The 12,247-nt window shown below is 44.0% G+C and overlaps 1 protein-coding gene across 9 annotated transcripts in view; it reads right to left on the bottom strand.

The window, feature by feature from the left end:
* The window catches only part of ZNF618 (zinc finger protein 618), a 185,024-nt gene extending 173,588 nt beyond the window's left edge, over positions 1–11,436 (bottom strand). For all 9 annotated transcript variants that reach the window (XM_059925422.1, XM_059925425.1, XM_059925423.1 and 6 more), the window contains exon 1: positions 11,315–11,436. In XM_059925422.1, coding sequence (XP_059781405.1) covers positions 11,315–11,347 — 33 coding nt within the window. In that variant the 5' untranslated portion in view covers positions 11,348–11,436. The remainder of the gene's footprint in view (positions 1–11,314) is intronic.
* Positions 11,437–12,247: the final 811 nt, after the last annotated feature.

Raw genomic sequence — 12,247 nt, 5'->3', positions numbered from 1 at the left:
AATGAGATAATAGATGTTAAATGCTTAGCCCAGTGCCTGGCATATAACAAGCCAACAAATGTGCAATGATTATAGTTCAAGCCAGACAAATTCTACTTTGCAAAATTCAAATGAGACAAATAAGAATGCTAAACTTCAGTCTTTTGACAGAAAGAGTGCCTGATTAAAGAAAAAAAAATTTGTAAGGTTGAATTTCCAACACATAGCTCAAGCTCCTTTCAAACCACTAAGAGCAGGAGTACTAGGCTGGAAAGTGAGACCCGGGTACAAGTTTAGCTTTGCCGCTCCCTGCAAGGTTAGTCACCCTCCTCCAGGTCTCTACGCCAGGGGAGCTAGGTAACCTCCCCACCCTGCCACTCTGTCCACTCTGGTTATATGCCCTCTGGGTTTTCTAGAAGCCTTGCTTCCTAAATCATTACAGGGAGCAGACCTGACTTCGTAAAAGAATGGCTTCCAGCCCCCCAGGACCCCAAATCCATAGCCCCTATGGATTTAAAATTTTATGGGTTTAAAAACCCATAAAAACCTGGGTTTTTATGCCCAAACCAGCCCTGAACTGTACTCTGATTCAAAAAGACCCTAGTTAAAGACTCAAAAGATGGAAATTTTTTGGCAATCAGAGAAATTGTCAGGGGTAATCTTTTAGATTTGTTTTTGCTCATCTTGTTAGGTTTACTTTCTTCCAAAGTGTTTAATTAATGTTTAGGGGAATGGATAAGCAAAGTGGGAAGCAGTTTAATTTTTTCCCCCTGAATTACTAGTATCTCTCTCTCGCTGTCTGTCCCTCTCTCAAGTTCCCCATTACCCCTCCATTTTAACCACCTAGTTATGATGATACCTACACCACTACATCATCTTTCCTTCTCAATCCCAAACTCTTGAGTCTTGTAGTCTGTCCAGGGACCTGATGAAGCTGCCCTGTGACCTGACCCTGAGCAAGCTACTCCCCCTTCCTGGGGGATGCGGGTTGCCTTAGATCAGCACAGTCCAACAGGAATGTAATATAAACCACATAGGTAATTTCAAATTTTCTAGTAGCCACATTATAAAAAAAATGAAAATAAAAGCAAGCAAAATTAATTTTAATAATATATCTTATTTAACACAATATATAAAATGCTATCATTTCAACCTGTAAACCGTATCTTAAAAATAATGACTGAGATCTTCTACAGTCATTTTTTTCCTACTAAGTCTTTAAGATCCAGACCTAGAGAAGACATAATTATAATTCAATAACAAATAAATAAATAAAATAAAACCCAGTGTGAATCTTACACTTAACGGCGCAACTCAATTTAGGCTAGCCACATTGCAGCTGCCCAATAGCCACATGCGGCTAGTGGTTACCAATACATATTGGATGGTACAGACTTAAATCATCTCCATGAGCCCTTTTAGCTCTAGACTCCTCTGATGCAAAAAGACTAGCCTCACAACAAATTCCACCTCAAGCTAGTAGCACCCCAGGGAAGTTTTCCTTCCCTGAGGCCTCATTTCAGGCCAGTTTCAGTTTTATTTCAGATCAGTTTCACTTTCTGCTTTTCCAGCATACATTATAAGAAACACCCACATAATGTACTTAAATTTTTATAGTTATTTTTCCCCAGTTGATGAAATTAAAAAAAAAAAATCTCCAGCATCCAAAAATGTCTTCATCTATTCTCTCTGGGTATTCCAAGGGCTCTGGCTACGTCCACTTGTCTCGCAAAACTCTGAGCCCAAAATAAAACAGAACACACATTCTCTGCAAAATTTCACCTGATAAAAATTCCCATTCTCAATTCTCTGTAAGAATGTTGGGGCTGGTGAGAATTTGTCCAGGAGGCTCAAAGCTGAGAGGTAGAATGGCTAGCCCCTCAGGCATGCTGTCTTGGACAATAACACATCTAGAAAGGGAGCCAAAACAGCTTCTGACTTTTAATGTTGCAGCAAACTGCAAGCCAGGGGCTTGCTGAGGGACACTCAGACCTCCTCCACTTGGTACGAGTCATTTCCACCCATGGGGGAGATATGAGATTTCGTTTCTCCCTGGATCCCCCCCAGGACCAGGGCTGGCCCCTGGGAATCAGAGATTGCATCCCTGACACAGAACTCGTTTCACTAGAAAGCAAGTGTTCCTGTGTTTTCTATAGCAGACTGGGGAGCGGAGTATCACCTGACTCCATTTTTTCTCTTTAGCTTATATGTGAAGCCTCCTTCTGCTTTGTCAGCCAAAATATTTATATCATTTTTCTGTTGACTCAATACCATCCTCACCTCAGCCTCCCTCCTTTCCTTTTTAAGAAAAGAAAGTTGTCACCAACATGTTTCTCCAGCTCTTCCCTGTTTATGAAGCATTTTTGAGTCCGTTAACACATGGGATGCTTGCAAGAAGCCTGTGAGGGGTATACAAATAGGCTGTTCTCCCACTTAGCAGATTAACAAACAGAGGGTACACCGGCGTGTGCAGACCCCAGTGCCTTCTAGGGCGCAGCAGGTCACATACAGTATTGAAATCAGAGGTTGGAAACTGACTCAAAACAGGAGAACACATACACTGCAAAGGCTGAAAAGTTCTGAACTTTTTAAACCTTAGGCCAGCAAATCAAATCAAATAAAAAAGATAAGGAGGCAATTCACCTTGTGGGCACCCATCTGTGACTCTGGGTTTATACAATCTCCCCAACAGGGCACTAATAATTAGTGATTAACGCTAGTTATAAAAATGAACACATATAAAATAAAAACAAAACAAAATAACCCACATGTAGGGCTTCAGAGTTTAAAAAGCATTTTTAAATATGCTGTCTCATTTCACTCCTTTGAAGCATTATGTCCATCTCAGGTCCCAGATGTAGAAATTAAGATGCCCAGGGACTGAGGAACTCGACTATGGTCTTAGAGTGTAACCTGTCATAAACCCAGGTGGTCATCCAGGAACCCCAGGGCCTGCCCTGCCCCTCTGCCACGTCATCTATAGCACAGGAGTGAGCGAGCGGGCAACACCACCCAACCCAGTGGCCCAGCCACTGCATCTCCCCTTCGATCACTCAGGGATCAGACAGAGAAGCAGGTTATCCAGCCCTGCTTTGATGACAACCCCAAGGGTATCTAATTATAACAGGGAAGGGAGGAGTCAAGATCCTCTCACTATTTCTCAAGACCAAATTAATTCCTTTTGACATAGTATATGTGCAAATAGTAGGAAAAGCACTGGTTGAAGAATTAAGAAATCTGAGGCTTGAAGTAGCTCCGCCTATTCACTGAGGTTCTGGGCAAGTAACTCCACCTCTCTTCCCAGGTACATGTGTTTGTGTGTGTGTGTGTGTGTGTGTGTGTATGACTAGATCAGAAATGACAAATTGGCTTCATGTGGTAGCCTCATAGTAAGAAGGGCTCTGAGGCCACTGGCCAGATTCAATGGAAAAGACTGCCCTGATTGATTAGCAATGTCTGCCACAAGCTTAAAAATGGGGAGTGGCGGCATGCATATTATTTATTTACCATCCCTGGATTAGATGTGCAAATAACATGCTGCAAGTGAAAAGCACTTTGCCCTTTACAGTCCACCCCACCAGGAACAGGACACTCTATATCCTCAATTCCAAGGTGCCTTAGACTGTTAGATACACCATCGATTTTATAATAGCTTTTTGAGACAAAAAAAAAAAAAAAGGGAGAAATAGTGCTCTAACAGAACACATCTACTGTAAAACACATTCCAATTTCAAAAATATGAAAATGTGGGAACTTGACCATTGAGGAAATAACGGGATCCTGTGCTCACTTGCTGAGCTGGGCCATAAAGTGTTAACAATGACAGCATTTTCGAAAACTTACAGAAAAAAAAATTAAGCAAATAAACAGAACATTCTCAGTTTTCTCCCATAAATTTTCCCTGAATCTTTGGCATGTGCAAACGGGAATCCGACCAAAGGTGGGGTCTGGTTGAACATCAAATCACACATTTAGCTACTTCACATCTAAGGGGCCCATGTGACCAGCTGTTCTGCAAACAGCCCTCTGAAGTCCAATTCTAGGGCCCATGGCCAAGACCAGCTTCTAGAGCAAGGACAGGGTATTGTCAAGTCCCTTCCACCTCAAGGCACCCCCCCCCCTTTTCCACCTCCTTAGACATGCTGGGTTCCATTTGCCATACCTGAAAATCTGGATGATAACCCCAGATGCCCCCCAACCACTTTAAGGAAATGGTTTACACAACAGGAGCGAAGGGGGATGAGGAACTTTTAAAAAATTCTCCACAGCATGTAAAGTCAAAGGAGCCCTCTCTGATTTATTATTCCAAGGGAGCCGTGGGCTTCAGAGCCGGCTCTAAGAAAATCTATTTTCTTAGATAAAGAAAACAAAACACTGGTGTTGACCAAATGGCCAAACCCAAAACTGGTCACCTACTCTTCACTAGACCCAAATCCAGATGATCTGAGCTTTTTCCAAAAAATCGAATTAAGTCATCAAACATTTATTGAGCTGCTGCTCTGTGCCAGACCCTAAAATGAGTAACCCATGATCTCTGCCCTCAAGGAACTCACAAGCCGGCTGGAGAGACAGAAATGCGAACAACCAACTCTCATCTGTGGGCCCAGAGTATCTGGAACGTACTGCAGTTTGGGGAGGCTCAGGGAGTCTCCACAGAAGGGGACACGCAGGTAGGTCTCAAGGTTGCGGGGTGGGGGTGGGGGTCTGGTTTCTCATGGAGCAGAGACAAAGGAGGGAAAGGGCACAAGAGACAGAAGGCCCCGTATGAGCAGAAGCTCAATGGTAGACAGTTCACGACGAATTAAGATTTGTCCCTTTAAACACTGTGCCACAGGCTTTGAAACAAATCCAGAAATACCTGGAGGAGCCAGAGCATCCCTGAAATGCAAGCACTGAGACCACTTTTGACAAGAAAGATGTGTAAGGTCCAAGGGATGTCTCATCCTAGTCTGTTCTAAAATAAAGCAACAACCAAAAAAGTGTACATTTTCTGTTGTTACCTAACTCTGCCTATTAAAGATAAGTCATCAAGTTTCCAGAACTACCAAAACTTTTGTCACTGAGACTCAATCTTCCCAAATGGAGACCACTGGGTCAGGGATCACTGACGTGTACTGACCACCTTCTAAGGACAACCTTCTAAGGACTGGCTGGATGCAACACGTGAATTGCTTCATTTAATCATAGAACAACATTTCAAGGTCAAGATTATTACCCCCCTTCTTCCAGATGCAGAAGCTGTGGCTCCAAAACCGGAGGTGACTTTCCCAAAGTAACATAACGCCAACCACACAATGAGGCTGGATTTTAAACTCTGGTCTGGCTGACCTCAAAACCACCTTTCCATTTCACTAATTGGCGGGGGTGTCAGAAATTTTCTATGCTTCTAACTTAAGGCCTATCCTAGGGGGATTTCATGGTGGTTCCACAATCAATTCAGAAATGGATTTCACTGACAGACCATCTTTGCCCCTGGATCTCCCCCCACCCCGAGGACCCCAACCCTGGTCCTACCCACCTGCTGTCTTCTTCCATCTTCATCCTTCCTTCAGGCAATACTTTATTAAAACCCACCTCCTATGACAGACTCCTGTACTTCTTGACTTCAACGGCACACATGCTGAGACACAACATTCTGGAGTTGCTAGCCATCATTTGTCACTTTTAACTAAAGCGTTCTGGCCTAACCTTGGCAGAAGACTGCTTTGGGACAAATAAAAGGGAGGCGTGGACCACTTTAGCCAGAAGAGGCTAAATGGATGGAATGCATCACCACTACAGGCTGAAATGCCTCAGAGCATTGAGGGTTCAGGAACGAAGTCCCACCAACAAAAACCAAGAGCTTTCAAAGATGTGTCATAACCTTTTGAGGCCACCCAGTAACAACAACGAGATGGAACATTGGTCTGGCCCTGTGCTATCCAATACAGAAGCCACCAGCCACATGTGGCTACTGAGCTCATGAAATGTGGCTAGTCAGAAAAGACTTAATACCTCCCCCAAAGAAAGAATGTAAAATAGCACATTAATAATTTTTATATTAATGAATACTAAAATGATAGCATTGCAGATATACTTTGGGTTAAATAAACTATATTATTAAAATTAATTTCACCCGATTCTTTTTAGTTTTTTTAAAGTGTTACCAGAAAATTTTATTTATTTATTTATTTATTTTTGTTGTTTTGTTTTGTTTTGTTTTGGCCATGCCGCACGGCATGCAAGATCTTAGTTCCCAGACCAGGGATTGAACCCGTGCCCCCTGCAGTGGAAGCACAAAGTCCCTCCAGGGAATTCCCCAGAAAATTTTAAATGACATACGTGGCTCACATTTGTGGCTCGAATTATATTTCGATTGGACAGTGCTGGTCTGACACATTTAAAAGATGAGGAGACCAAGACAGCAATTCTAGAGTTTTTAGGAAGGGCACACACACAAAAATACAGACATTCGCTCAGAGTCTGATTGGACTTTAAATATAGCACAAACATGAACTCTTTAACTCCACAAAAATTCCTCTGGCAATGGGAAGTAAAAGTGAGGAATGAAAGTAACTGGGGCTGCTCTCCCTCCCACCAAGACAGGGATCCCACGCTACTTAAAGTCTCCATTCCAGCCACAGAACCTGGCAAAGATGCTGTTTCCCTGTGGAAGGACATAGCACCTGTCCTTCCCGTCTTCTCCAAGGCCAACAAGCTGAGGTGTGTGCCTGAGTGTCATGCAGCTGAGACTTCTTCACAGCTGGCCCTTCAGGCAGGCTCAACCAGGGAACAAAACACGTGGCCCAGGACACCTACCCCACAGGGTTCACGTGAAAGTCAACTGGGATAATAAATAAGAAAATAAAGTGTAAAGAGCAACGTGCGATGTTCCTGGGAAACATCACTGTCGATCATCTAGACCAGTATCTGTCAAACTCTTTTAACCGTGACTCACGGTAAGACTTACATTTATCATGCACATACATCGGCATATGAAAATAAAACTAAAGTTTCATGAGACAACACTTACCTTCAATACATACCTATGCCTCTGCTAGTTTGTGCTCCCCTGTATTCTGTTCCATTCTTTTTTTGTTTCATGCTGATTGTGACCCACTAAATTGATTTTACAACCCACTGATGGGTCGTGATTCACAGCCTAGCCTGGGTATGGTGAATAAGAGGTACACTCCCCACTCTGTGATGGACACTGCTATTTGACCACTGCACCCCACTCTCCAGGATATGGGAGTCCAGATGTGACCTCAGAATCCTTCTCAACACAGTGATCCAGGCAGCTGTAGCCCATTGCTTGGAGTCAGAATCAGAGAAGAAAACTATTTATTAATATCTTTGTTTTGATCCAAAGATCTGATATGACAAATGCAAAAACTGAGGCTCAGAAGGAAAAAGTGGTTTGTCCAAGGTCATACAGCAAGACTTTGGGAGAGCTAGGGCTCCTGTGTACCCACAAAGCCACTTCACCTGCCATCATCAGGGAGGAGACAGGTGAAAAAATTTCCAAATTTCACCACGACCATGAAAAGTCAGCTTATACATCCAGTGAAACACACAAGGAAATTCTCATCACCCCACCAAGGAGAAGACATAAGGATTCCGAGGTCAGAGGAAGCAGCATGCCAAGAGCTGAGTCAAAAGTGGGGGCAGGGGGCGCGGAAATTGTATCTGACAATGGAGGAGTTTTTAAACTCTGTTTCTCAAACGAAACAAACCATTGGCTATTTATTTTCTAGGACCAGAGAGAGGTCACACTTACACTGACCAGCCATCTTTGTTGCTTTCCTTCTGCAAAAGCAAGAGCCCTTGTTCAAGTTCACCTCTGTGCAGGGCTGAAAGTATAAGCAAACCCTTTTTCTTAGCTTGGTCCAAAGTCAAGCTATAAAGCAAGCCCTTGAAATTTCAAACCTTATTAGAAAAAAAAAAAAAACCTCCTTAGGCAGAAAAGCAAAACATTAATAAGAGTCTCCTCTGTGAAACTGAGCATAAATGATCTTTCACCAAAATAACTCAGCCCATCATCAAATTACCACCCCTCAAGTCCAATCTGCCAGATTTTTTGCCCAATATTAAAAAAGAGTTTGGTGAACAGACAGGGCCTAACAAAAAAATCAGCTGAAATATCCATTTCTGGTCACACTTCCATCCATGATAGGAGGTGAGAGAGGTATGGCCCAGGTCAGGTCTCAATCCTGAGAGACGCCAATAGAAACAAAAGAAAACTGACCCCGCCCCCAACAGTGCCATCATGCACCTCTATTTCCTTAACAACAAACATGATCCGAATAACCAATTAAAAAAAAAAAAAGAAAGAAAGAAAAAAGAGGCCTACAAAACAGAGATGATTTTCAATTTCTAGCCAGGAGTTCCCTTTAAACCGTAGCCAACACAACAAAATTTCAATAGAATGGAATGAAGGAATCTGAGTTGTGTGTCAGGAGATCCAGGACACACAAAGGGACGTGCTGCAATATTTTTATTCCTTGCACCAGAAATAACCTGTTATCTACAACCCTGACTTTTTCTCAGATGCCCGGTAAGGGTGCCCAACCCACCCCTCCCCAGTCCAGGGCACAGCTCTCCTCCATCACTTGCTAAGCTGGCCCTACCGTCTCATGAGGCCTCCAGAGCCCTTGGAAATTATAAATTCTTTGACCGTCCTAGGCATCGGCCTAAATAATTCAACAGAGAAAAAATTTTTAATTACGCTCTATTTAAAAAAAAAAAAAAAAAAAAAAAAAAGCTCATTCCAAATGTCAGAATGTGGCCAGTCAGCCCTGAAGGATTTTGTTACTAAAAAAGTAAAAATCTCCCAAATGCAATGGTGCTGATGGGTAATGTCGAACCTCTGTCACTGTCAAATATATTTCACATAATTTGTATCCCCTTAGAAAACTGAATTTCCAAAAAACGGGGATGGGAATCCATGGACTGGGGCCATCATTTCTTCTAAGACCAGCTGGTGACTGGTGAAAGGGGATAGGGTTTCCTGTCCTAGCCCTGTGTGACCCATCATCAGGTCCCATCAAGATCCCACTCCACAAATGCTAACAATATTTTCCCCTCCTTTCGGACAGAAAAATTAGAACTTCTTTTTATTTTTTTTGGTGCAAAATCCCCAGCAAGTTCAGATAATAATTTATCACAAATAACCCTTCAACTTTGGGTAGGTACCTTATTTTCCTCTGTTAAATTTCAATTCAGTCAGTATTTGTCTTCCCAAAGAAAAATAAGAAATTGGGGCGGAGGGGTTTCACCTTATTTGATTCTTTTGAAGGCCAAAAAACTACATCAAATACTATTTGCACATATGCTTTCATGTTCCAAAGACAAGTACCTTAGGGTTTGGCTTTTGTTTATATTTTGATTTTTTTCCTTAAAAAAAAAAATTAAATTTTGATGCTAGAATCAGCTGAATTGGTCTTTTACCCCATTTTTTCAGCAAAGTAAGTATTCCACTAGAGAAGATGGATAAAAATCAGAATTTTCATCTCCTCTCTGTTCTTCCCTCTTTTATCTTTCCTTCTTAAGTCAGTAAAATTTGTGCTTTTAAAAAAAAAAATCACAGACCCCCCCCCAAATGATCAAGATTAATGGATTTTCCCCCCATTTGAAAGTAATCAAATTTGTGAAAAATACCAAATGTTAATAAACTACCAACCCCACATCACAATCAAAGAGGCTGAAACCAATCCGGCTATTTTTTTTTTTTTCAATAATAAAATTTTCAAATTGGAAGACTGAGCAAGCACACAGAAAGGAAAATTTTCTTCCTACCAAGGATTCCTCAACCCTTGTATTTATCAACTGATTCAGTTGCATGTCATAAAAAATGAGCTTCTGTGAATCCACTGTTAGTTTTTTCATAATAATGTTAATTATGCATATCTTATTTTAATGGCGGTCTCTCCTACAAATCTGTGGGCTACTCAATTTGTATAATGTAATGAATTTACATTTTTTTTCCACTGAACATTGCTCAGAAAAGGTTTCTGACATTTTCTGGATAAAACAACAACAAAAAAAGAAATGCTTAGACCTTCCAGGAAACAAAATCAGAAAACAGTCTTAATTATTCCATCAAAACAAAAAAAATAACACAAAATCCAACAAATGCAGGGAAAAAAAGACAGGATTTCACTCTAACTTTTCCAGTTTCTGTTTTTCTTTAGAACCTTGGGATTCAAATGCAGTAAAACATAAATGAAAATTTTTTTTTAAAAACCTACAATTTTTGGGTGTGTCCAAAGCCAACATTTTAGGGTCTATTTTCTCTTTTAAATCCTTCCTTCTTGGAAATAGAAAAACTTTAAATATTGCCAAATGGCAAAATTAGTCTTTTTTGCCCGCTGAGCTAAACAAGTTCCAAATTACAATGAAGTACAATTTCTAATTGCTTCAATAAAGCCAATTCTCCCAGTTTCCTCTAAACTCAACAATTTCCCTCCTTTCCTCAACCCAAATAGTTTTTTTCTCAAACTAAAATGAGTTGGGCAGCCAAATTGACTTTGGTTTTAGAAGGCTTTTTGCTTTCTCCCCTTCAAAAACTGAATTCATTCAAATTCCAGCTTAATTTTCATTTACATATTATCTGGATTTGGCTTCAGAAATAAAAATTGTCTCTATACTCCTGGAAAGATCAAAGTGAAAATTGTCACCCCCAAAAAGAAAAAAAAAGAATCTCTTTCCCCTCCACTGCCTTATAGAGCAAACTTTTGAAAAAATAAGAAATAAAAAATATTTCTTTTCAATTTTAATTTCTTTTTTTTATTTACAAAATAGTATCCTCTAGGTGGCGTCGTTTTAATGGGAAAAAACTACCGTTTGAAGAAAAATTAGAAAAAAAATTGAGAAAGGGAAATATGGCCTAAAAAAAAGATTGTTGCAAAGACAGGGGGCCAGGGGGGAAAGACCTCCCGGGGGGTCATCAGGGACCCCGAGCGCACAGAGGGTCAGGGGGAAATTGCAAATTTAGGGGGGAGGGGGGAGAGCTGGAAGGGGTTGTATTTTTGCAAAATGTGAATTGTCCAAACTGAAATGGCTGCTCTGTTCTCTCGCCGCTTTGTTTTCTGGGCTCCGGTCCGAGCCCGGGGCTGGAGGGGGCGCCGGGTGGGGGCCCGAAAAGACCCCCCCGTCACCCCCACCCTCCTCGCACCCCGCGGCGCCCGGGGGGGCTCTCCAGACCCCGACCCTCCCGTTTGCGCCCACAAAAAAGCCCGCAAATGTGCCCAGGCACTTTGCATTTTGCAAATCTTGCAATGAAGTGGCGCAGCGCCCCGGGCCCCGGCCCCCCGGGGTCCCCAGCGCGGTGCATGCCCCCGGCCCCCCGTCGTACCTGCGGAGCCGCCGCGCTGCCCGGCTGGTTCATGGGTCCGTGCGGGAGGAGGCGGCCCCGGCGCGTCCTGCTCCTCCCGGGCCGGGCTGCTGGTGCGCGCACAATGCCGCCGCCGCCGCCGCCGCCGCCGCCGCCGCTCCCTCCTCCGCCCGCCCCGCTCAGGCCGGGGGGGCGGGGGCGCTGGGGGCGCGCGGGGGGGGCGCCCGGCCCTCGCCCCCACCCCCGGCCCGCACCCGCCGCCGCCGCCGCAGCCGCCGCAGCCGCCGAGCCGCCCCTCGCGGGCCCGCGGCCGCCCCCCGCCGCCCTGCCCGCCCCCGGGCCGGCCTCGCCGCGCGGCCCGCGAGCTCCGGGCCTCGGCCTCGGCCTCCGCGCCGCCGGCCTCCGCGCCGCACACAAAGCCGGCCGGCCCCCGGGCGCGCCGCTCCCGCCCGCCAGCCTGCCCCCGGGCCGCGGCGCACCCGCCCCCCAAACTTTCCCGCGCCGCGCCCCGCTCTCCCCGCGCCTCCCGCACCCGCCCCCCGGCGCCCTCCTGCCCTGCCCCCGCTCTCCAGCCCCTCGGAGAGGTCATTTTCACGTTGGAAGAAAAGTTTGGGGAGCCGCCCCTGGACGGAACACAAGGGGTTAATGGGAACTCCTCGGCTCCCCCCTCCACCCCCCAAAAAATCAGATTGATTTTTTAAATAAAGTTTGAAGAACTGGCCTTATGGAAGACTCGGAAGGCTCAATGGGGATATTCCTATTGCCCCTGCCACCCCTCCAAAAAAATCTAATGTAATCGAAAAATAAAAGTTTGAAGAACTAGCCCTATGTCAGACAAGAGGGGTTAAGGGGACTCTTTCTAGCCCCCCCAATCAGATTGAATTTAAAAATAAATATTTGAGGAGCTGCTTTTATGTGAAATGCGGGATAAAAAGAATGTTTCTCTCTACTCCT

This window comes from Balaenoptera ricei, chromosome 6 (assembly GCF_028023285.1).
Source record: "Balaenoptera ricei isolate mBalRic1 chromosome 6, mBalRic1.hap2, whole genome shotgun sequence".
NCBI lineage: Eukaryota > Metazoa > Chordata > Mammalia > Artiodactyla > Balaenopteridae > Balaenoptera > Balaenoptera ricei.
The sequence above is the reverse complement of the archived record's forward strand: the minus strand, read 5'-3'. Positions and strand labels throughout refer to the sequence as shown.